This window comes from Pochonia chlamydosporia, chromosome 1, assembly GCF_001653235.2.
Source record: "Pochonia chlamydosporia 170 chromosome 1, whole genome shotgun sequence".
Lineage (NCBI taxonomy): Eukaryota > Fungi > Ascomycota > Sordariomycetes > Hypocreales > Clavicipitaceae > Pochonia > Pochonia chlamydosporia.
The window spans coordinates 3734080-3758665 of NC_035790.1; the positions used below are offsets into that span (position 1 = coordinate 3734080).

Genomic DNA, 24586 nt, shown 5'->3' on the forward strand with positions numbered 1-24586 from the left:
GCGGTTGTTATAATTTTCACTTACAAGTGATTTTCACATAGTAATACATTATGTTCAATGACGGTGACAGGTCATGGCTAGAGATTTGATGTTGCAACACTACCCCAGACCCAGAATTCCACATTTTGCCGTTGTCAAATGGACATGAAGGGTCTGGTCCATCCAGATGTCATTTGACAGCTGGATGTTGGCAGTCAACAATGGCACAGAGGTGGACCTGGGTCATGGAAGACATGCAGCTTGCAATGCCAGTCGGAGCTGAGTTTGAGGCTAGCTGCGACCAAAAAGAGCCAGTAAAATAGTTGAGTTCATACAATCGAGCCTGATCCAAGTTTTACGGCGGAAACATTAAGAGTTGCACGGCGTTGCTGTGGTGCTGCATTGTCACCTGGGGTCAACATTGAATTGCTGGGATCAACACTGAGATGTCAAGTCTCTGCAGCAGATCCAATTCCCCGGCCCCACGTCCCTGTTGACGATGAATTTTGTCGGCTGTACGGAGTACCATCGGAAAGAACAGCGCAAAGACATCAAGAGGGCACCAATGAATACCGATAGTTCAAGTTTTCTTCACCGTTTATCTGCAGATTATGGAGTCGTCCATGGTTCGGCGCATGCTCAAGAAAAGGGACTCGGGCTAGCGTGGACTGTGACGTCGTTATCCCCACTCCGGTGCTGTTGGTGCCAAGCCAAGCACCAGCTTGCGCCTCTCGCGTCAGATCATCAGACGAAGCAGTCCAGTGCAATCGTGGCCCTGAATGCTAAGGATATGACTGAGTAGCGGGCACAGCGATTTGATGCTGCCACACGTGAAATCCAGGGCCCTGTAATGTGCAGATTGGTGGTGGGCGGCTGAGGAGCAGTTTGCAGGCGAGCCAGTGAGATGGTAAATCTGCTTGTCAATCATGGCCATGGCTGTGATGGAGGCGAAGATCCTCGTTTAAGTCTCACCAGACGTTTTTGTGACCGATGAGACAAATCTGAGCTGAGCTGAGCCGAGCCACTCAGATGATGAGGAATTTGATGAACATCGTCTGGCTGTGCTGGTATTTGGCGGCTTTGGTGAGGAGGCAGGACGCTGTGGCCATTTGGTGTCAACATTGAAGTCGAAACGGGTCAAGTTGTCAACTGGTCGGTAGGGAGCGGTTTTTAGCGATGGTTGAATGAATGCATTGGTCAAATGCCCCTCGAAATGATACGCAGCTCAACTGGGAATGCTACATGTCAAGTCAAGTAGAATGACAGATGGAAAATGTCTGGTTCAAATGTTCCGCAAGAACCGCCTGCCACGCAACCTCAGCTCTTGGCTAAACCGTCCAGATGTCTTGTATTCAGGAGAAGCTGATGCTGCACCGCAGATGCAGCCTTAAATGAGCCCCCAGTTTAACCAGACGTATTGGTTGTTTCTGCTGCACTTGACTTGTCGAGAAAAAAAAAAAATTGCTGCGAGTGAGAAATAGAGCGAGATAATCTTCCCCTGAAAATGGCTGACATCAACGTGCCATGTTGGCCTTGCCAGCCTTTTTTTGCGTTGAGCCGAGCTGAACTTGCACCTGAGTCTCCCGTTGAAGTTTCTCTCCTGTCAACATCCGCATCAAACATTGAAAGTCAAGGCTGTCACTGTCCTGCCTGAGAACTGTCAACTGCATGTGGTTCATGTGCCCTGGTCTTGTGCTATTCCATCGCACTGCCTCATCCGCCATCGCTGGTCTTCGTTTTGCACCAGACATCTGGACACCTCCTGTCCTCCATCACCTTGGTTGTCGCTTCTTGTCCTCGACCACGACCAAGACCACGACCGACTAGTCCACCCCACGTCTTGTGACGACGCCATCGCATTACCCCAAAGACGTCTGGTCTGGTCCCTTGTCCTCTTGCTCCGCTTCTCGGCATCATCGTGTGTCGCATTCCTGGCTAACCCCGGATAAGACGTCTGTGGTGACGGTGGGTGATTGATCGGACGTGGTCATCTGCATCGTTTGTGCACCGCACTGCACCACCGTAGTGTCCGTCTTGTTCGTCTTGTTCGCCGGCCCCATCCGCCATCCGCAACCTGTTTCTGCTGTCGACTTGACTTGTCCAGTCTGGTCAACGATTGTCTTGGTCTCACCATCCAGTCAGTCAGTCCCCATCGGATCTGCCCTTGTCTGCCTGTTCTACCCGCCAACATCCTCTACTGGCGCCAAGTAGGCATAGCTGAGTCGACCACACACAAACATACAGCCGGGTTGCCCGTTTGATAGAGTCACAGTCCGCGAGACACCAGACCCTCAAGTGTTCTCTGCCTGACTGACCCGCACCCTCGCAGACTAACCACCCGACGCTGCAGATTGCTGGTGTCGATGATTGGGAACCTTGTCTTGTCTTCCGTCACCAGACCCCGTTCATTGTTCGACTCCGCTGGACGCCGTCACTTTCTCATCTCCACCTCCCCTTCCCTTCGTCTATTCTTAATCAATTGACACGCAGGTGGGCGCTGCTGCTTAACAGCCCCAATATCGCCCAAAATTCCTTCGTCAAACTCATCCCGTCTCCCTTCCAACATTCCCTTGCGGACCCTCCCTGCCCGATCAGATATCGACCAAGACTCCCAGGCCGCCTCGTTGCTTGGGTTCGCGAACCACGCCTCTGACCAGCGCCGGCTGTCCTCCGGCTCTGAATCCTCCTGGACTGACACGGGCGATATTGGCGAACAGCTTGGCGACGAACACGATCCCGTACGGCTTCAGCTGCCCGAAGAGCTTGAACAAGAGCTCCTCGCTGGTGTGCAGAAGCGTCAACCCAAACACCTCAAAAAGGTCCGCATACACGATCCGTCTCCGAGCCGTTACCATCGATCCCAGTCGTTACCTCGAATCATCGATAAAGAGGCCATCGAAATCCCACAGGTTAAACCACGACGACCCTCACTTGCTGAACGTTGCATTGGAGCCATCATGTCTGGGAGATCGGGGTCCATCCATGGCCTGACGGGCAAGGCCTTGCTGTATGAGATACCAAACGCGTTTATCATGTCCATACTTCAGCGTCCATGCTAACTCGTGCTATACAGCTATTTCACTAGCATCTTTGTTTCGCTTGGCGTGTTTCTGTTTGGCTATGATCAAGGCGTCATGTCGGGTATTATTACGTATGGACCGCCCTCTCATCACGAAGCTTGGAGCTTATGGAGGTGTCCTTTGCTAACACAAGGCATATTGTAGTGGCCCACACTTTATCGATTACTTCGATCACCCTTCCAAAGCACATGTTGGCACCATGGTCGCAATCTTGGAGATTGGCGCCTTTATTTCGTCGCTAGTCGTCGGTCGAGTAGGAGACATTATTGGCCGCAGACGCACCATCTTGTACGGCTCTTGTATCTTCTTCGTTGGCGGTGCATTGCAGACGCTGGCAACCTCGATGACCATGATGATGGTCGGCCGTATCATTGCCGGTGTGGGTGTTGGTATGCTATCCACCATTGTGCCAGTGTATCAGTCGGAGATTTCTCCTCCCCATAACCGTGGAAAGCTGGCATGTATCGAGTTTTCTGGCAACATTATCGGGTACACAACGTCCGTCTGGGTAGACTACGGCTGCGGTTTCATCGAAAGCAACATGTCGTGGAGAGCGCCGCTCTTCATGCAGTGCGTCATGGGTGCTCTCCTCGGGTTGGGCAGTCTAATCATTGTTGAATCTCCAAGGTAGGGTCGCAAGTCAAAGCTGAGTAAACAGAATACTAATTGGTCTAGGTGGCTCCTTGACAACGATCACGACGAGGAAGGCATGGTGGTCATTGCCAATCTTTATGGGGGTGGTGACATTCACAATCAAAAAGCCAGAGAGGAATACCGCGAAATCAAGATGAACGTGCTGCTTCAGCGACAGGAAGGCGAACGAACTTACGCCGACATGTTCAAAAGATACAGCACTCGGGTTTTTATTGCCATGTCCGCACAAGCTCTGGCTCAGCTGAATGGCATCAACGTCATCTCGTACTATGCTCCATACGTCTTTGAATCGGCTGGTTGGGTTGGCCACGATGCTGTCCTGATGACAGGTTTGAACGGCATTACGTACTTCTTGTCCACCATTCCGCCCTGGTACTTGGTCGATCGATGGGGAAGACGCCCGATCCTCTTGTCCGGCGCGGTAGCCATGACCATTTCGCTCTCACTCATTTCGTACTTTATCTACCTTGACGTCAAGTGGACGCCGAGAATGGTGGTGCTATTCGTTATGATTTACAATGCGGCGTTTGGCTACTCCTGGGGTCCAATTCCATGGCTATATCCCCCAGAGATTCTTCCCCTCAGCATTCGATCCAAGGGCGCTAGTCTGTCCACGGCTACCAACTGGGCTTTCAACTGGCTTGTTGGAGAAATGACGCCAATTCTGCAGGAATGGATCAAATGGAGACTATATCTGGTGCATGCGTTTTTCTGCACCGTGTCATTTGTTATCGGTGAGTTAAATCGGACTCTGAGCCGCCACAACGTTGCTAACTCGGTGTTCAGTCTATTTTGTCTACCCCGAGACCTGCGGTGTACGACTCGAGGAAATGGATTCGCTTTTCGGTGATGCTAGCACTGTAATGGGCACACCATCCATCCATGCTGATACCGAATCCCTCATTCGAGCCGGCTCACCGGGACCTTCTCGAGACATTCCCGGCATGTCGCTTGATGCCGCCGCAGAAATGGACGACGACCGCAAATCACAAATTCAAACTAGCGGTGGCGAAGACCGAAGCATCGGCGGGTGGCTTTCCAGAGTCGTAGCCCGCGGCCGATCACCGAGCGCGAACAGCAGCCAAGGTCGATATGCCCCCTTGGGCCAGCAGGATGAGAATCGCCGCAACGACGGCTGAACTTAGAAAGCATGCATTTCACGCGGATAGAATTTTTGCATATAGACCGGACGTATTGGATTGATGAACATTCGCCGTGCCCTTTTTGGAAACCGAAAATCCGCGAAAGAGCCCGGCCTAGAGTTGGACACTAGTCAGAGAGCGTAATGTGTACGATCCGGGACCGCCGATAGAGGCGTGTATATGTTGGGATATAGGCAAGAGCAGGCGTTAACGTAGCGCGTCGCAATAGACGAGCGCTGCCTTTGTTTCTCGTTCAGCTAGAGAGCCGCAATCACAATACGGCGCCGATAAACTCATGTTTACAACAGAAGCATCCTAAGCAAAAGTACCAAGTAACTTGGGACAAACAGAATACACTTGGATTGCTGTCACTATTGACCTCTAGTGCTTATGAATTTGAATGTCTTCTAATATATAATGATGTATCTCGCTTGAGAGTGTCCACATTTAGGTTTGAGATTGTCCAACTTGGTGAACTGCAGAATGCATGTCATTAGCACTTTAATCGTCATAACTATAAAAGTACGTATTCAAAATTGAAAATTTAAGGCTCAAACGGAAAAACAGTTCATTGTCATTACATTGATTCATCTCATGTTATCTCACGTTCATCACTGTAAAAAGAAAGACAGTGCAGTTTCGCACTGTCCATCCACCAATCCCACCTCACCACCACCCATCAAACTCAATCAACACTGTACCCAAACCTCACATCCAAATCCATCACACATCACAGCACAGCACCATGAAACCATGACGACCGACATCATCCACGCCTACCGCCACCTGTACCGCTCTCTCCTGCACGCCGTCCAATTCTCCTCCCCGGCACGCTACATTGCGCGGGACCGACTCCGCGCTGCGTTCAGAGAGCCCGGCACCTTGGACGCCGAAGCGGCGAAGCGCACGGTTTGGTTTCTGGAGGCGGCTGCGCGGGAGAGGGGGCTGGAGCATAGGATCTTGAAGAATTTGTTGAGGGTGAGGGGGAGTAGCGGTGGGGTGACGAGTTGGAGGCAGAGTTTGCAGGATAGTAAGGAGAGGTGAGTTTTCTTTCGTGGTTTGTGTTGGTGAAGATGTGAGTGACTGATGAGTGTGTGTAGGAAACCGGTGGGTGAGGAGAGGGATTTTGCGTTGCAGCATTATGATATGACTGTTGCGATGTTGAATAGGAGTATGGGGATTTGCTTGCGCTGATGGGTGGTGGATGGGAATATAATGTTTACATTTGCTGTGGGACTAGACTACATTTTCTTTTGGGAATATAATACGTTTACTATGCGACTAGACTACATGTTATGGGAATAGAACTTGACACCCTGTGAATCTTGCAGAATGCTAGCTCGTAGCAGGTCCCTCAATGACAACATCCAGTTCCTCGAGAATCAACTCCGGTAGACTGACGCCGTCACGCCCATAGATCCAGTTCCCTGAGCCGGTTCCCTCCTTGTCGCCTTGTCCTTCGCCAATGATGCACCAGTCGTAGCGTTTGGGGCCGGAAATGGGGCTCGACAGCCAGATTTGCTTGTTGGGCGGCTGCTTGTTGATGACGTAGGTGCCCTTGTCGGCGACATTGATGGTCATGACACCAGACTGCAACATGTTAGTAAGGCGGAAATAGGATGGGTGGGTGGTGCGGACCGAGTATTCAATGTCAATGTCCTCGCGCGCATCTTGGAGCTGCTCGAATTTGGAGAGCACCACCTCCAAGAAGCTGTCTGCTAGTTCGTGGTATTCGCCGTCAGACAGCTCGACTACGCCGAAGCTGGGACGGGTTTCTTGAACGTCTTGTTTGCCGGGGTTGTCTGTCTCGGGCATGATGCCTTTCGAGACTTGAGGCGATGTTGAAAAGGATTGGTATGGAAGTCGGTTTGATAGAGGTCGCGTGGAAGCCCGTGGGAGCAGTCGGAGATTTGAGCGGACAACATTAGGTCGACTAGCTTGGGCTATGAGTCTGGAGATCTGGGCTGCTCCTTGTCGGGACATTTTGGATTCTGAAGCTCAATGGAGCGGGTGGTGATGTTTCGGGTTTGCGGGTGACCTCGGGTCAAGAGATTGAGGATGGGAAGGAAATAAAGGGCCGATGGGAAGTTGGTTTCGTAGGTATTGGTGAGAGAGGTTGGCGGAATTTCCAATGCCTAGGACGTGACTCGTGGGAGGAGTTGAGATGGGGAAACGGCAATTCGGGAGGAGAAAGCGGAGGATGCCAATTCGACATGTAACGCAAGGTCAACGTATGATCTGATGCTGCCGATGAGCTGAGCTCCCCGCGCTGTACGTCAAGCTGCAGCTGTGGTTGGAGCTTCTGTTGCGCTAGCCAGCTCGTCTCAGCGACAAGGACGGTGCCTTAGTCAGCACCCTGGCTGCTTTGGATGTCAATTGCCCCACCAACTTGAGCATCGTGCGCAGCCAACCTTTGTCGGGTCGCTGCGTTGTCCTTCGTTGCAGACAATGACGATTTTCGCGACGCGACCATGATTAATGCTTTTTTGGTCTTTAATGGCCAGGGTCAGCCTAGACTGACGAAATTCTACACGCAGCTGGTGAGGCTAATCCCCTGTGCCAGCTTGAGAGGCACACTTCTAACCCATGCTGTAGGAGACGAGCATTCAGCAGCGATTGATATCGGAAATCTTTACCCTGGTTTCGAACCGACCCTCCGGCTCTTGCAACTTCCTACCATTACCGCCTCTCCTCGCTGCCTCTGGAACGTCACATTCCTCGTCCGAAGAGCAGAACGACGTGCCGTCTCTCGTGACGTACCGCAACTACGCGACCCTTTACTTCATCATAATATCCACATCAACCGAGTCGCCTCTCGCATTGATCGATTTGATCCAAGTCTACGTCGAAGCTCTGGACAAGCTATTCGAAAACGTGTGCGAACTCGACCTCATCTTCAACTTTGAAACTTTACATGCTACGCTATCAGAAATGATAATAGGTGGTGTGGTCATAGAAACGAATTTGGACCGCATCGTCTCCGGGGTTAGAGCACAAGGCACCGTGGCTAAGCGGCCAGTGAACGAGGGGAGAAGCGCAGGAATCGGTTCAGGCTTGGGAATGGGTGGTAATTTCGCCTGGGCAGGCCGATGACCGGCTATGAATAAGCTGTCTCAATTACGATGCATGGAAGCTATTATACAGGCTGTAATGTACATGATTCCTTTTTTGTTACACCAGAATGGGGTATTATGAAGCCAAACGCCGTAGATGATTAGACATGATTTATTGGAGGTGGATTATTTTGTTTTAGATTCGGGTTGCGACGCCGGGGTTGACTCTGGTGCGTCTGGTCGTCGTTCGTAGCGTTTCTCAGGGTCGATGACTCCGAATAGGTTTCGCGCATGACGGCGCATCTGGGGTGTGTCAGCTGGATAACTTTAGTAGCCGGGGAACTGAATTGACGAACCTCTTCGGATGGTTTGTATTGCTTCCCCCACCATTCAAATTCGGAATAAAAGAATAGCCATACGAGAGCAGCTGAAGCATGTGAGAACAATGCTAGTCATCATGTTCCTGGTGTACACTTACCTGCAATTGTGGCGAGCTGCGCAAACTTGACGCCCTTTTCCCATCGCGGCGATCTGCTTGCTAGATCTATTCTGCGCTTGTATTTCTTTTCAAACCGCAGCTGCTGTCCATGATTCAGGTCCTTGAAATTCGGTGGCCACACTTTGCGCGCCTGGTAGGGATTGTTGAAGACGGTAAATGGAACTTGTTTCGGAAGGGACTCTTTGCTCGACTGCGCCAGTCGTCTGACGGTTGCTGCAAACATAATGCTTCGTCTTGTGAATCGTCGCCTCGAGTAAGATGACTCCTTTCGACGCGCCGATGTTCGCTTGTGGTTTGTTGGTTGGTTGTGTCACCAGCTGATTGTCTTGCAGCACTAGCCATGAAGTTGAAGCTAAACCCGGAAAAACGGCGGTCAGGGCACCGCCTCACCTTCCTGTCCTGTCTGGTCCTGTCTGTCAGCCACAGCCAACAGCCTGCCGCCGCCGTTGCCCCGCGATTTTCACCCCTCCCTCACCAGACAGGTCCCTCCATTCGTTTTGGTGACTCAAAAAAATTGCCCTTGTGATAATACATGCGATTCCAGACGATTGCCCGCGCAAACCAACAAGAGTGAGCACGGCGCAATCTGATCCCGCAAGTGAGTCAAGGTAAGAAGCAGCATCATGAAGCATAAATACGACTCGGCTTTCGACTGCTGAGGAAACGAAAATTGTCCTGATACTGATACTCTCAACACCCCGCAGAACTCGCAAGATGACTGCAAATTCCGTGCCCAAGGCCATGGAGGCCTTGTCTATTTCCAAAACCAAGGAATTGAAAGGGGTATGCAAGCCTGAGATATCTATTACTTTGTTGAAAACTTATTTTGACGATCCTGCCCGCCAGACCGAAAAGCGAGACTCCTTGATTGCCGTCGAGAAAAAGTACCAGCAAAAATGGCAAGACGACAAAGTCTTCGAAGTCGACGCTCCCACGACCGCTGAAGTGCCGCTGCACTCGATCCCCGCCGCCGAACTGCGAGAGAAGGTTCCCAAGTTCTTCGGATGCATGGCCTATCCGTACATGAACGGCACTCTGCATGCTGGCCATACTTTTTCGGCCAGTAAAGTCGAGTTTGCTGCTGGCGTGGCAAGAATGCAGGGAAAGCGAGCCCTGTTCCCCATGGGATTTCACTGCACTGGTATGCCTATCAAGGCCTGCGCCGACAAGCTGATCAACGAAATTGGCAAATTTGGCAAGGACTTTTCTGGATACAACGAGGATGCGGAGGCTGCTGAGGAGAAGCCTGCTGCCCCGGCTGCTAAGCAGACCAAGGAGGATATCACCAAGTTTACTACCAATAAGAGCAAGGCAAATGCCAAGACGGCCAAGATGAAGTACCAGTTCCAAATCATGCAGGCAATTGGTATCCCCACCGAGGAGATCCATCAGTTTGCCGACCCTCAGCATTGGCTGAAGTTCTTCCCTCCCCTGGCTATTCGAGACTTGACTAGCTTTGGCTGCAGAATCGACTGGCGAAGATCGTTTATTACCACGGATGCTAACCCCTACTATGATGCCTTCGTCCGATGGCAAATGAACCGCTTGAAAGAGTTGAACAAGATCAAGTTCGGGAAGAGATATACCATCTACTCTATCAAGGACGGACAACCTTGCATGGACCACGACCGCGCCGAAGGAGAGGCGGTTAACCCCCAGGAGTATACTGCTTTGAAGTTGAAGGTCTTGGAATGGGCTCCTAAAGCTGCCGAGGCTGTTAAGGGCAAGGTGCCTGATAACGCTGAAATCTTTTTGGTTCCTGCCACCTTGAGACCGGAAACCATGTACGGTCAGACCTGCTGTTTCGTTGGACCCAAGATCACCTATGGTATTTTCAAGGCCGGCGAGAACTCATACTACGTTGTCACCGACAGAGCTGCTCGCAACATGGCCTATCAGGGTATCTTGGCACAGGAAGGTGTTATTGAGAAGGCTGGCGAGATTCAGGGCACTGACATCGTCGGAACCCTGGTGAACGCACCATTGTCATGCCACAAGGAGGGTGTTCGGGTCTTGCCCATGGAGACAGTTTTGCCAACTAAGGGAACTGGTGTCGTTACCTCTGTGCCTTCAGACAGTCCCGATGACTTTGCCACCGTGACCGACCTGGCCAAGAAGGCTGATTACTACGGTATCAAGAAGGAATGGGCCGAGTTGGAGATTTTCCCAATTATCGAGACCCCTTCATATGGAGACTTGTGTGCCCCTTTCTTGGTCAAGAAGTTGAAGATTGCTTCTCCCAAGGATACCAAGCAGCTGGAAGAGGCCAAGGAGCTGGCTTACAAGGAGGGCTTTTACCAGGGTATCTTGAAGGTCGGTGACTTCAAGGGTGAAAAGGTCGAGACGGCTAAGCCCAAGGTTCGCCAACAGCTAATTGATGCCAGGGAGGCCTTTGCCTACTCTGAGCCTGAGCGAAAGGTCGTTTCCCGATCCGGCGACGACTGTATTGTTGCTTTGATGGACCAATGGTACTTGGACTATGGTGAGGAGAAATGGAGGGAGACTGCCTTGAAGTGGGTTGAGAACGCCGATGGCAAGGGCTTGAACACCTGGACCCAGGAAACCAAGAACAGTTTCGAGGGTGTCTTGAACTGGTTGAATCAGTGGGCTTGTGCCCGTACCTACGGATTGGGCTCCAAGCTGCCCTGGGACCCTCAATTCTTGGTTGAGAGTTTGAGCGATTCTACGATTTACATGGCTTACTACACAGTCTGCCACTGGCTGCACAAGGACTTGTATGGACGTGAGAAGGGCGTCGGTAATGTTTCCCCCGACCAGCTGACTGACGAGGTCTGGGACTACCTGTTCTGCCGGCGCGACTTGAGCGATGAAATCTTGACCTCATCCAAGATTCCCAAGGCAACCCTGGAGAGCATGCGTCGTGAGTTTGAGTACTTCTACCCCTTGGATGTGCGAAGCTCTGGAAAGGACTTGATTCCCAACCACTTGACGTTCTTCTTGTACATCCACTTGGCTATCTTCCCGCCCGAGTACTGGCCTCGAGGTATCCGAGCCAATGGCCACTTGATGTTGAACGGAGAAAAGATGGCCAAGAGTACCGGTAACTTCATGACCCTGCGCGACTTGGTCGAGAAGTACGGAGCCGACGCTTCTCGTATCGCCATAGCCGACGCCGGTGACGGTGTTAGTGACGCCAATTTCGAAGAAGACGTTGCCGACAACAACATCCTGCGTCTGTTCAACTTGCGTGAGTGGTGTGAGGAAATGGTCCGCGAGCAGGCCGACTTGCGCACTGGAGAAACCAATAACTTCCAGGATGCACTGTTCCAAAACGAAATGAACGGCGTTGCCCAAGAAGCCATCGACCAGTACGCCCAAACCAACTACAAGTTGGCCCTGAAGGCCGCTCTCTACGAGTTGACCAGCGCCCGTGACTTCTACCGCGAGGCCTGCGCTGCTGGCGGCATCAAGATGCACAAGGACCTGGTCTTCAAGTACATCGAGGTTCAAGCCCTGCTGATGGCCGTCATTGCACCCCACTGGTCCGAACACATCTGGCTGGAGGTCTTGAAGAAACCCACGACCATCCAAAACGCTACCTTCCCCAGCGTTCCTCCCGTCGATCCCGCCCTGTCCGCTAAGCGAGACTACGTCCGTAACACAGCTTCCAACATCAACTCGGCAGAAGGCCAGCAGCTGAAGAAGAAGGCCAAGGGCAAGGAGACGTCCTTTGACCCCAAGCAGCCCAAGAAGCTGACAATTTACATGTCGGACAAGTTCCCCGCCTGGCAAGCCAAATACATTGCCTTGCTGAAGGAAATGTGGGATCCAGCCACCAACTCCGTCAACGACAAGGAACTGAACGGCAAAATCGCCAAGATGGGCGAAATGAAGAAGGCCATGCCCTTTGCTCAGACCCTGAAGAAGCGTCTGCAGGCAGGGGAGTCGCCTAGCGTGGTCTTGGAGCAGAAGCTGGCCTTTGACGAGAAGGAGACGATGGCACAGATGCTGCCGGGCCTGAAGAAGACTGCTGGTCTGGTGGCATGTGATGTGTTGGTCGTGGAGGAAGGGGGCAAGAAGGGTGTGAACTTGGTTGATGGCAAGGAGGTTGATATTACGGTGTTGATTGCTGAGAATGCTGTGCCGGGGGTGCCTACCTTCTTTTTTGAGAATGTAAATGCCTGAGTGGGTTTGTTATGAGTGATTGGGATACAGTGACGGGAGTATTTGGTCGTAAAAGATGATAAATCAGGTAGATATGATGGTTTTATTACAAGTAGGTTTTGTTATACTTCCTCCGTAGCATCGTGGCATGATGTTTGTGTAACCGCAGCGAGTGTGGTTGAATAATGGTGACCAAATGACGACTGTTCAGATATGGACACAGCCTGAGGATTTGACAAATAACACCGACGGATGGTTTTCCTTACGAGATGATGCCTGATTCAGAAACACCCACTTTAACCAACAGCCGAAGTACGGAGTATGGGATCCTGTCACAGAACAAAAAGGTTGGTCGTCAACGTATCCCGAAATGGCATTGCCGAAACATTGCAATGCGGGGTGACTAATACCTAGATGGTTGGGATGTTGCTTCCCTTTGCTGGTATAGCAACTAAGCAAAAGCTGACGTGTGACTGTTTTCCCCAGGGCTATTAATATCGAGCTAGCTGCAACAAAATAGGTACGCAAAATCACAATTGTCGAAAATGACTGAAGTTCACTCATTTGCCGAACCTGGCACGCGAGTTGGGTCACGATGACGAAGGCAAAGAGGATCAAATGCTTACGTAGCCTCGTATCCACCATTGACAAGACCAAGTGAGGCTAGCGGACACCAATATGTGAGACTTGACATGGGAAAAATGCATCCTTCTGGATGGTGTACTGCTAGCTTCCACAAGAAGATCACTCTACACGATGGTTGCGTGTCCCTCCCACCTGCACGGGTAATTATAGATAGTACCTGCACTTTGATAAGCCACACTTGGAAAGCCACGATGATACGAGGCGTTGGTCGGAGCTCACAACACCAAGCAAAGGTGCCGTTGAAACCCCTGACATCGTGCCAAAATCCATACTGACAAAACTGGGCTGTGTTCTGTGTGTGGCATAGAGCGAGTGCATGAAGGATGAGGCTGATCAATTGCTGGGCTGCGGTTCTATTTGGTCACAGATCTGCATCTTGTTGGCATTCTGCGTTTCTGGTCGGTATCAATGCTCTCACAACAATCCTGTGTTGATACCGTGGATGTAGCTTTGTGAAGCATTAGACTTGATGTTTACCCAGGACTGCTTGCTGTCTCGTTCTCAACTGTGTATCGAATTGATTCATGATGACTATCAAACCGTCGGCAACTGACGGTTGAAGTGAGCATTGCAGCCCGACAGACGTCATGACGTGCCCACTGGTAATGGGGACATGCTGGTTCTCGACTTGGAGATAACCAGGGTCAATGCTTGCGCTACAGTATTTTCCAACAGCCGCAGTTACAGCAATCTGTCAGGTGTGCGCCAAGGAATATCCATGTACTCGTACATCTTGGGACGGTAAAGAAAATGGCTGGCGAGCTGGAAGTTGTTTCGCTGCGCCTGGCGAACCTCTACAACATTGGCGCCACCAGCAAGCTGGAGTGCGGAAAGCCAAGATTTTTCTTTCTTCTCTGCTTCCAAGGCGCACTTTCTTATCGGCCAGAAACGCCACAAGCCAGACTTCACCATCAAGGTGGGGGGTGCCATAGGTGCAGGTTGTGTTGCATTCTCGTTTTACGAGCAGGGTTTCGTTGTGATGCAATATTGTTACGAGTTGCCAGCATGCAATGCCTTTGGGTCCTCTGAGCCTGATCAATTTCTTACCTGACATTGTGTCCAGGAACACTGTTGTCGGCCCACCCTGGGTTATTGCTTGAAAGCAACGTGGGCACTCCTTCGTGTTGGGCGACGTCGTGTCTTTCTCCTGACATGATGTGCCGTCCATTGCCATCGGACGTGTAGTAAACTGGTTGTGCTTTGATGGTACTTGTTCAGGGACGGAGTCCATAACAAGCACTCCATAAAACTCACAGGGATAGGAGTAAAAGAACGGAAGTTATGGCCAGATATTAGTCGGTGCGCGTGCAACAGGTCCTAGTGCCGCTCGAGATGCATTTCGATTGCTTCGGTAGTCTCTGCGACCGCAAATTGAGTAACATTGAAGTGGATATTGTCATCAGAAACACTGGCGTTGATTTCGAGACAAACAGGGACAAAACATCCTCAGACTCCTCACCTTGCACCATCACCTGCCTGCAGGGCCAAGGACGCGGCCAGAGACATGCCTGTAATTCCGTAGCTCCCGTTGGTCAGGGCCATGGCCAAGCTTTCCGGGGGTCTAGAACAGAAAAGCTTCGTTTTTCATTAGAGTGAGCTTTTTTGCGCCACCATGACCAGTTATGGCCAAGGTCCGGTGTGATGAAATTTGCCAGTGGCCACAGACGAGATAACGATCAATTTCCCCATAAACAACCCAAATCCACTGCCCTTTCGTCTACCGAGACTGAGAACCAAGTGAAGCCACCTCGCTGGAACAGCAGGTCATTTATAATTAGAGATGCGACGCTGGGATTGAACCTCTTTGCGACCGTTGGTCAGACGAGTCCAGGCGACCTTTGTTTCGCAAGGGAGGTCTCCGCCATCAATTCGAGTGAAAAATTGGGGGCAGCAGGTATTATTATTCTGTTATCGTCAGTCATCCGGTATTGTTGTCCACATTGGAGTGAGTGAACACTGTGGGTAGTACTCCGTACGGAGAATCTGTTGGGCGATCCTTGCCGTGTTGGGTCGAGATGACGCAAACATTCAATGCCGCTCGGGTGAGAGCGTTGGTGCTAAAAAGCCCGCAAACAGCAAGGAGCTCAGGACGTTAGTGATCGGCGATGGGTGAGCGAGAGCGTTGGATCCAAATAGAATCACAACATGTTGTCGAATGATGCAGAGTGACGAAGACTCTTTCTGCTCAAACAACAGAATGGTTCATGAAAAACAACCATGCATCACCACGAAAGTCGAGACAAGGCAGGAACTGCCATGGCCCCCTGTCCGTTTCAATCGCGATGGCTCCTTCTGCAGAGTCCCAAAGCAATGTCGGTCCGGTCCAATATTCCAGCAGGGGCAACAGCGACCGGGCAGGCGGCCGCTAAAGTCACCAATAGGAATCAAGAATCTGGGAGTGTGCGAGCCAGCAATTATTATTGAAGGTGCATGTAGACGACAGGCCTTGAACTCCTCACAAGCACGACGTACTGTATCCATCATTACGGAACTCGATACCGTTGCACAAAATCCCAGAGGACTGAACTGGCTCTGTTCAGAACCCACCAGTGCTGTGAGCCTGCTGTGTGCAGTCCTGTGAGGGCTATCATTCCTCTCAAGTTCTTGTTGTTCACCCAACTTCAATCTAGCAGAAACTTCAATGCAAGTCTCCTGAGCTCCTTGTCGTTTTGTTTTGTTTCGCGTGGTGCCGTTGCAGTGGTTCCATGCACGCTTCCGGCAAGGCAGGAGCCATGTCAACCAAGGGATGGCAGCAGCAGACGCAGGCGCAGAGGCAGGAAGGCGCGACGAACTCAGAAACCAACTTTAGAACGCTGTTGGTGTCTGAAAAGTCTTGGGGGCCATGACACATTCAGACGATGTAGCTTGCTTGGGACTGCGCCACCAGTTTGCCGCATCAGCACTACGAGGCGGGTACGAGGTTTCTACTTGAGCCGCATGTACTGGCCGCAGCCACCGGACGCACTGGTTGCAGTGGACCGGAGTGGCAGAACAGCGGACTGCCCTGGAGCATCAATCTCTTGCACTGAGGTGTCTGGCTGGTTCATCTCCAGCGCACAAAGCTGCACTCCGTAGTGTCTCTGGTGAACACTGAGCGTACATGTACCCACAGATCCACCACACCTTTTTCTGTCCACATCTCCACCTGGCGACTCATGCTTTGCTGAGCATTGCCTTGGTTTTGCTGGTCAGTGTGCCACCTATCTGACAGACTTTTGCTCCAGTGAACACAAAACTGGTTACAAGCGGCCACACCCAGATGAGGCGCGGTGCCCGTTACAGGCAAAGTGGATCTTAGCGTGCTGCCAGCGTGCCTCCTTTTTTGTGTGACAGCACTAGAGCGCCGTCTTCGGGAGTTTACCGGCGAGCTTCAGCGACGGCTTGCCACTCAATGGGAAGAGACGCTTTTGATTTTGGTGCCACTTTTTTTTCTTTATTTTTTAATTTTTTTGCCCACTCTTGGTAGCTTCCCTGTCCGCGCACGCTTTCCCATGTCCCCTTGCCTCGAGCTTTTTTGGTGCAACCTGGTCTCCCATGCTGCAAGTGTGCCAGGGTGTCTTGGTGCTGTTGCAAGGCAGTTCATCACGTATGGAGCACTTCCCATCTAATCACGGCGTCGACAAGAGATAGCTCATCAGACACCACTTTGCTCCGTAGAGTACATTACCAACATCCACCCATCTACCCATCTCTCTCGCTTCCTTCCTTCCCTGTTCATGAGCTCCGTTACATGGGGATGGATTGTGGTCTTGCCCACTTCGCAAATGCCAAGCTTCGTGGAGAAAGTCATCTTCAACCTTGCCTGGTTGATTCTATAACTTGACTTTGCTCCCGCATTGCCACACAGCTCACGCTAGCAATTATACATTCACCATACTCCGTACATTGGGACTCTTATCTATTTGCATCCACCACAAATCAGCTCTATAACGATTACTTTTTCTTGAGGTGACACAGAGAGCACTACACCTTGCCCATTGGCATCGTCGAGTGCAAGTTGCGTGTCGTTTCTCTGCCTCTTACAATCACCATCCTCGAGCGTCGACTACCGTCATCCAACATCAGCTTCCGAGGCGGCTCTCTTTGTACCCGCAAAGAAATTTGTCCCCAAAGTCTCCATCATAACCCACGATGCGAGTCGCCCAGCTTCTAGGCGCGCTTGGCGCTGCTTCTCTGGCTATTGCGGCCTCATCAGACGCCTCGACGTTACCTGGACTTCCATCAGCAAAATTGACGAGTCCGTCAACTGCCACCCCGAGCAGCAGCGACAGCAATCTTTCTACGGGACTCAATCCTACGTGGTCAGCGAATTCAACCAGTACGTGTCTCGCCTTTGCATTTTCTATGCCAATGGTTTCTTGGTTAATTATTTCTTCTTTTTTCCTATTCAATTTTCTGATCCCGTCGCAAAGTCGCTGACACTTGAACAGCTCCATTCACAGCTACCTCACAAACTACTTCCCCCAACGCCACCACGTCACACTCTGCACAACTCACTGGGGGTGCCATTCCACAACAAATGCAGGCTTCCATGGCTGGACTTCTGGGATTCTGCATCATGGGCCTCGTCATGTTATAATGGCGTGTGGCTAGCATCTCATTGCGAATCACAATTAATCATGGACGATCTAGGAGAAGGATTGATAATTGGGCATGGAAGGTGTTTTTGGTTGGAGGAACAACATTTTTTGGCATACGACTTAATGATTCTACACGATATCGCCATAGCGCGAGCGGTGCGCGCACGCACTTTCCCTCACACTTCATGCGGGCACATACATTAGTACCATACATCGGTACCCTTCGTTTGCGGGCGAGTCAACTTCGACACACGACTGCAAGCCGAGGGACGTGGGCGGCGGAGGCTGTGTTCGCAACAAACGCATCAGCGTCCATTTAGACAACGTCACAGGCGGGTCCGGCGTTAATAGATAGAGATACCACTTTTGGTTTTACTTGGGGCCAGGACTCGATGCCAGGGTCTGGTTTATACCCAGAGACATAACCGCCGTTTCTGGCGGGAAATAATACAATAGCATTGAAGCATTTGAGGATTTCAAAAAGCGAAGTCGTTGAGACATAAGGTTGTGTTCGTACACTGTGAACCAATAATGAGTGCTTGGGTCAATCCCTACTTCCAAGATAAGCATCCTCTAACAACTAATGTATATAATTGGCTCGGAGCACTACCCGCACGTGGTACAGAAACTGTGACACATGATCAAATGTATTTCGCCTATGCTACAGCCCGTCTGTCTTACGTACGGACCCCGGTAGACGGTATCTTTCTGAAATCGAACTCCAGTCATACCCAAATCCACGGCGCGTATGCTTCTCCTCGAGGTAGTAGATGACGCGTTGTTCATGGTGTTCACCGCAGTGCCATCACCATCGGCGGTATGCACGAGCCGTTCACACTGAAGTCGACTCAGCCGGCCTTCCACGGGAAACATAATCTCCATTCCGACATACGCCTCTTCACTGATTCTCACAGCGAGTTCTACCCTCTATGGAACGTGTGTCGCAGATTCGAACGTTCGGCAAGGACGTCATGGCGGCTTGGCGCGACAGGGTGACGCTTCATATCAGCGCCAGACAGGCAGTGACGCAGAAAACTGGTCTGGCTTGCAAGTCTGACTTTCTTCCTATGACGTTTTGCCATTGGGGGCACGGCTCGGCATCTTTTTGTACATGCTTGAGAGCCCTGTTGTTTGTGACTCTCTCTGTCGATATTTAGGCAGCGACGGGAACTTGTGCGCCGTTGTTGGGAGGGGGTGGCTTTGGCAAATCGTCCTGGAAAGAGTTAGTCATCATTAATAGAGGAAAAGTCTGTGATGATGAAGGTGTAGCGGAAACGACCATCAGACGTGGAATATGGTACAGCCAGCGAAGTCATTTGCTTACCAGGTCGAAAATAACTCGAATCATTAGACTGCAGCTGGGGCAAACAGCAATATCCTGCTCGTCGCGTAAATCATCCAACGCGATCTGGAAGCGGTCTCCGCAAGGGCATGGGTAGTGGTAGAGCTGGAGGGTTTCGTCAAAAGTCATATCCTCGATCTCGATCTCGTCGTAGATGGAGAGGTTTTCGTCGTCAGACATGTTGGGCAGAAAACTGGCTCGCAGGGTTATAAGCGCGATATAGTCAGACGATGAGTACCCTGGATATAGATGGGCTGGGCGAGTTATTTCAGATTTCGGACGGGCCTGAAATGTTTGAATACTGGGATGAATCAGAGATGTCGATGGTGGCGGAGGTTCAAGAGTCGGGATAGAGGGGATCGGGCAAAGAAAAAAATTTACCCCACAAGTGTGGCTGGTGCTGAAGAGCCGTGACTGTGTGAAGAGATCGGTGGCTAGTGCTTTCACATGCCCGGCTGGTAGCGGGAGACGTGATGCTGTGGCTGAGACTCCCCATAACTTGCCATCACTGGCTAGCCTGGACTCTGGGACCGAGGGAGAGCTGGGGTAGTGGACGCCATGTCCGACCACATGCTTTCAACTTATTCCTGGAGTTGTAAGCATCTTTCTTTTCTGCATCTATATCCCTGGCCCAAAAAGATAGGTCCGACGACAGCTTCCAAAGGGAACCCAATTCATCAATTCAGCTTTGGGGTAACTTGAGTGGTTTCTCAGTCAAACGTCAAGCCTCACTCGTCGCCACCAGCGGTAGCACCAAATGCGCCGACGCTGAGACAACACCGACTTCACCTGCGCCCATCAAGATCACACGTACGGGCGAAACTTGACATAGACGCCGCACCTGGGCTGTCACTGCGCGACCATGGCGTCTCAATCCAAAGTCTCCCTCCCGGGGGACCGCACCGTCCGCGGCATCGTCATGGAGCTCACACGACTCTACCTGTCAAACCGGACACGCATCTCCCGCGCCATCTGGATCACCCTCTTCGTCGCCCTCGTCAACCGCGTACGCCACGCCATTTCCGAGCAAAAGGCTGCGTCGGCGCGTGAAGCCGTTCAGCGGGAAGCCCGTCGCGGCACAGTTTCGACAGGCGGCGAGGAAACGCCCAAGAAGAAGGTTGCGCTCGATCGCCAGTTCTTCCGGTCGCTGTTGCGGCTGCTCAGAATCGTGGTTCCGGGATGGCGTAGCACGGAGGCCAGAATGCTGATCAGCCATAGTTTCTTCCTGGTGCTGAGGACGTTGATTAGCTTGCGTGTGGCGGAGATGGATGGTGCGATTGTGAAGGCGTTGGTTAAGGGTAACGGCAAGGAGTTTTTGACGAGGATCCTCAAGTGGATGTTGATTGCTGTGCCGGCTACGTTTACAAATTCAATGGTAGGTCCACGCTTGGTGTCATGTTGCCAGGGGTTGGGTGCTGATTATGGTGTAGTTGTCGTATCATCAGGCGGAATTGTCGCTCAAGTACAGGACGAGATTGACGCAGTTTATCCACGACAAGTACCTCTCCAACTTGACATTTTACGGCATCTCAGCGCTTGATGACCGGATAAAGAACCCCGATCAGTTGATTGCTGTGGATGTTTCGAAATTCTCTAATAGTTTGGCGGAACTGTACAGCAATTTGGCCAAGCCAATTTTGGACATGGTATGTTGACACAAAATGCCAGATAAACATGCGGAATTTCTAACATTTCTTAGACCATCTACACGTGGTCACTCTCCAAGAGCGTCGGTGGCGAGGGCGTCGTCTTCATGTCACTCCTCGTTCAACTCTCCGCCAACATCATGAGAGTTCTCACGCCTCCTTTCGGCAAATACGTCGCCGACGAAGCTAGACTGGAAGGCGAATTCCGCTACCAACACTCGCGTCTCATCGACTACAGTGAGGAAGTTGCCCTGTATGGTGGCCATGTCGCCGAAAAGGACACCCTAGACAAGGGATATTTCACGCTCATCAAGCATGTTAACTACATTCTGAGACGGCGATTCTACCACGGTTTTATGGAGGACTTTGTCATCAAGTATTTCTGGGGCGCACTGGGTCTCCTTCTTTGCAGCGTGCCCGTGTTCGTCAAGTTACCCGGTCAGGTCACGATGAACATGGGCGACAGAACCGAGTCGTTTGTCACCAACAGACGAATGTTGCTGTCTGCCTCTGATGCATTTGGCCGTGTCATGTTCTCCTACAGGGAGATCATGGAGCTAGCAGGCTATACTTCGCGAGTTGCGTCGCTTTTGGATGTCATGGACGATATCCAGTCTGGACATTTTGAGAAGAGACTCGTTTCTTCTAGCGGCACAGAGGACAACGAGGCTGTTCTTCGTGGACGCGGAACTGTTCATGAGAGTGAGGACATCATCACCTTCATTGATGTGTAAGCTGCCAAAACACCACCATCAACTTTTACGAACCTACTAACACCACTCCAGCCCGATCATCTCACCAAACGGCGACGTCCTCGTCAAAGCCCTCTCATTCTCTCTATCTCAAGGCGACCACCTCCTCGTCGTCGGCCCCAACGGCTGCGGCAAATCCTCACTCTTCCGCATCCTCGGCGGCCTCTGGCCCGTCTACGGCGGCACCGTCTACAAACCTCCCTTCCACGCAATCTTCTACCTCCCCCAGCGACCATACCTCTCACGCGGCTCCCTCCGCCAGCAAATCATCTACCCCGACTCCCTGCGACAAATGCGCGCCCGCGGCGTCACCGACAGCGACCTCATGTCCATCCTCAAGCTGCTCGAACTCGAACACCTCGTGGAGCTATATCCCGAAGGATGGGACGCCGAAGCGGAATGGCGTGACGTACTGTCCGGTGGGCTGCAGCAGCGCGTCGCCATGGCACGGCTCTTCTACCACCGGCCCAAGTACGCTATTCTGGATGAGTGCACGTCCAGCGTTACGCTGGAGACCGAAAAGGTCATGTATGATAATGCCAAGGCCCTGGGCATCACGCTCATGACGGTTAGTCACAGGAGGAGTTTGTGGAAGTATCATACCCATATTTTGCAGTTTGACGGTCAGGGCAAGTATGTCTTTACGAAGCTGGATGCCGATAGGAGGTTGAAGTTGGAGGATGAGAAGGAGGAGTTGGAGGTTAAGTTGCGGCAGGTTCCTGAGCTGGAGAGGAGGTTGGAGGAGTTGACGGCTGTATGAGTGGTTTGTGTGTGATGATGGGGCTTGGAATGTATATATCTGCATAGGGTGTAAAGTAGATGTTGGTGGCTGTTTGGAATAGAACGGCTGACTGCTTGTGTAGAAGCATATAAATACTACTTCATTGAATGGTAAGAGAGTGTTTGCATTATTAGTGACCTTTGCTTGATTCGTTGTCGAAATGTACACTTTGTATAGGGAGCTGTGCAAATGTCCGTCTCGTAATAGACATATTGCTCAATGAATTATTCCTGTCAATTAGACGACATGCGTGGGAAGAGAAAGAGGCAAATCACAATTCTCCCTGAACCAACAAGATGGATCCAATCAGCAACAAGAGAATTTGCATTGCCCCTCTTGATTCAGCCTGTGTTGCATGTCCTCAGCGGCGGCTGGAGGATGAAGGCTCCATGTCCTTCATGTGGAAGCTGCATGCCCGCAAGAACGGCTCGAGGCGGAAGACTCCTAATAACTCATGAGTTTATTGGCCAAAGGCGTGGAAATGGACGAAAATAACTTTTTGTGGGATATTGTTGGGTTAGTACGAATATTGAAATAAATGGGAGAGAATGCTGGCCAACAGCATGGATGAGGTGATTGAGAATGTTGTTGCAATCCAATCAGACCGATTGCATAGAGTCTGGTACAGTGAATTGACAACAGGCGACGATGAGACCGGAGGTGTCTGCGGGCCAGGTCTGGTCTGGTCTGGTGCTTGACTGGGCCTACAGCGAGCGGTACAGCTGCCCCAGCGATTGGGCGTCAGTACACTAGCCGCCAGGCCCTTCCCGTCGGCCCAGGCCGTGGCCCAGGGGGGTGAACGCCTGCCCGTGCTGGAATTGATTGCAACATTGAAAGTGGTCAAGTCCAACTGATGACTGGTATTGATCGGCTGAGCATGGCGACCTGCATGAGGTTTCATAAGCGACCCAGCGTTTAGAAGGTGCTTGGAACCTTGTAGCGGCAACAAATGCTAAAATCATGTTTCTGCCAAGGCAACATGTAAATCTTCAGAAAAGATCTCTGGCGTTAGAAGCGGCTACAAAGAAGAAGCTACAAGCACTTAGATTGTTGGTCGTGAAGACAAATACACGACCCATTTACTAGTATATATAGATTCAAATCTTCCTCTGTGCTCGTCCTCTGAACAAAACACAAAACATTTCTCATCATATTTTCTGTATCTTTTAAAAAAAATTCCTAGCTTTGAATAGCATCTTTGCTTTCATCAGAACCATGACAGCCCCCAACACTCTGTACATCACGCTGAAGTATCTCCGCACTGTCAACGGAGAAAACGACTATGTAAATCTACCCTTTCCTTCTTTGTGTCTCCTTTCTGACAAATGGTAGCACTGGGGCCTCTTGGCTACCGGAGATAAACCCCCCGCTGGCCATCTTTACCACGTCACCGACATTGGGCGTGAACCTCTTGATCTCTCCTGGGAAGTCCGCGAGATTCGCAACCCGACCAATTCGCAACCCGACCAAGCTCAGCACCATGGTCGCTTGTCTCAAAATTGCTAGCGCCCCAAGCATGCAGACGATGTGCAACATCACATCTCATATTCCTCTCCCGAATCCGCACTATCTCCCTCACGGCGCCGCCCAGGGGGGTAGTCGCATCTGGGTCAAGGAGGCTCTCGACCAACTCCATCGAAAGAAGGAAATAAATTTACCGGTTGATGTTGGTCAGTTTGCGATTTCTTTCCAAGGAAAGTAAAATATCGTGGCTAATGTCCATGTATACAGACAACATTGAGTGGTATTGCAAGGCTACTGCTGAACAGAACATCAAGGCTCCGGGCTCGCCTCAAATCTTGAACGATCTGACGTGGCTTGGCAAATCTCCCGATTCGTATGAGAGCGAGCACCAGGCCCATTATGGGTCTTCTCACATGGTCACTGAGACTCTCAGGCAATGCTACGAATTGAGTTGATCGCAGGCTGTGTGGTGCCTGCGCCGGAGGCTGGTTCTTCGGGTATCTGTTCCATCGTTTAGTTATGTTGTTAAATTTAGAAACGAACATGCGTAGAACAAGTTTATTGAATCATCACATGTCACAATTACAACTGTTGCTTTACTGTTCCTGCATTGTTCGTGAATCCCCCTGCATCATCACAGCTCTCACAGACCCATCACCCTGTTCACTTACACCCAGCATTCCCATATAATATTTGCCGCGCCCGCATTTGACTGCCTTAGGTACTTAAACATGACACATAAATCCCATGCAACACACGGTATTTCCATACGTTTCATACATTAGCTACTTTTCGGCGGCCAAGAGTCTGATTTAGCGCGCGGCAAACAGCCCCCATCCATGCG

The 24586-nt window shown here is 51.2% G+C and overlaps 9 protein-coding genes across 9 annotated transcripts; 6 read left to right on the forward strand and 3 right to left on the reverse strand.

The window, feature by feature from the left end:
- Positions 1-200: 200 nt before the first annotated feature.
- VFPPC_18772 (sugar porter (SP) family MFS transporter) lies at positions 201-4852 on the forward strand (the record flags this gene model as incomplete). The annotated part of the gene is made up of 6 exons (XM_022430337.1): positions 201-293; positions 2595-2986; positions 3053-3130; positions 3204-3686; positions 3735-4447; positions 4500-4852. The coding sequence occupies 6 exons, from the start codon at positions 201-203 to the stop codon at positions 4850-4852; spliced, it is 2112 nt and encodes a 703-aa protein (XP_022285919.1).
- Positions 4853-6190: 1338 nt separating this feature from the next.
- On the reverse strand, positions 6191-6838 carry VFPPC_00958 (Frataxin-like protein; the record flags this gene model as incomplete). The annotated part of the gene is made up of 2 exons (XM_018280874.1): positions 6191-6445; positions 6494-6838. The coding sequence occupies 2 exons, from the start codon at positions 6836-6838 to the stop codon at positions 6191-6193; spliced, it is 600 nt and encodes a 199-aa protein (XP_018149251.1).
- A 488-nt stretch (positions 6839-7326) lies between these two features.
- Positions 7327-7948, forward strand: VFPPC_12935 (AP-3 complex subunit sigma; the record flags this gene model as incomplete). The annotated part of the gene is made up of 2 exons (XM_018290712.1): positions 7327-7395; positions 7451-7948. The coding sequence occupies 2 exons, from the start codon at positions 7327-7329 to the stop codon at positions 7946-7948; spliced, it is 567 nt and encodes a 188-aa protein (XP_018149252.1).
- A 146-nt stretch (positions 7949-8094) lies between these two features.
- On the reverse strand, positions 8095-8630 carry VFPPC_12936 (hypothetical protein; the record flags this gene model as incomplete). Its single annotated transcript, XM_018290713.1, has 3 exons — positions 8095-8211; positions 8265-8335; positions 8387-8630. 3 exons carry the CDS (start codon positions 8628-8630, stop codon positions 8095-8097), a joined length of 432 nt encoding a protein of 143 aa, XP_018149253.1.
- A 491-nt stretch (positions 8631-9121) lies between these two features.
- On the forward strand, positions 9122-12553 carry VFPPC_00959 (leucyl-tRNA synthetase; the record flags this gene model as incomplete). The annotated part of the gene is made up of 1 exon (XM_018280875.1): positions 9122-12553. One exon carries the CDS (start codon positions 9122-9124, stop codon positions 12551-12553), a length of 3432 nt encoding a protein of 1143 aa, XP_018149254.1.
- A 4755-nt stretch (positions 12554-17308) lies between these two features.
- On the forward strand, positions 17309-17756 carry VFPPC_12937 (hypothetical protein; the record flags this gene model as incomplete). Its single annotated transcript, XM_018290714.1, has 2 exons — positions 17309-17495; positions 17608-17756. 2 exons carry the CDS (start codon positions 17309-17311, stop codon positions 17754-17756), a joined length of 336 nt encoding a protein of 111 aa, XP_018149256.1.
- Positions 17757-18910: 1154 nt separating this feature from the next.
- On the reverse strand, positions 18911-19279 carry VFPPC_12938 (diphthamide biosynthesis protein; the record flags this gene model as incomplete). Its single annotated transcript, XM_018290715.1, has 2 exons — positions 18911-18970; positions 19082-19279. 2 exons carry the CDS (start codon positions 19277-19279, stop codon positions 18911-18913), a joined length of 258 nt encoding a protein of 85 aa, XP_018149257.1.
- A 682-nt stretch (positions 19280-19961) lies between these two features.
- VFPPC_00961 (ABC fatty acid transporter) lies at positions 19962-22257 on the forward strand (the record flags this gene model as incomplete). The annotated part of the gene is made up of 4 exons (XM_018280877.1): positions 19962-20474; positions 20530-20745; positions 20799-21475; positions 21531-22257. The coding sequence occupies 4 exons, from the start codon at positions 19962-19964 to the stop codon at positions 22255-22257; spliced, it is 2133 nt and encodes a 710-aa protein (XP_018149258.1).
- Positions 22258-23493: 1236 nt separating this feature from the next.
- On the forward strand, positions 23494-24197 carry VFPPC_12939 (hypothetical protein; the record flags this gene model as incomplete). The annotated part of the gene is made up of 3 exons (XM_018290716.1): positions 23494-23528; positions 23611-23948; positions 24010-24197. 3 exons carry the CDS (start codon positions 23494-23496, stop codon positions 24195-24197), a joined length of 561 nt encoding a protein of 186 aa, XP_018149259.1.
- Between the last annotated feature and the right edge of the window lie 389 nt (positions 24198-24586).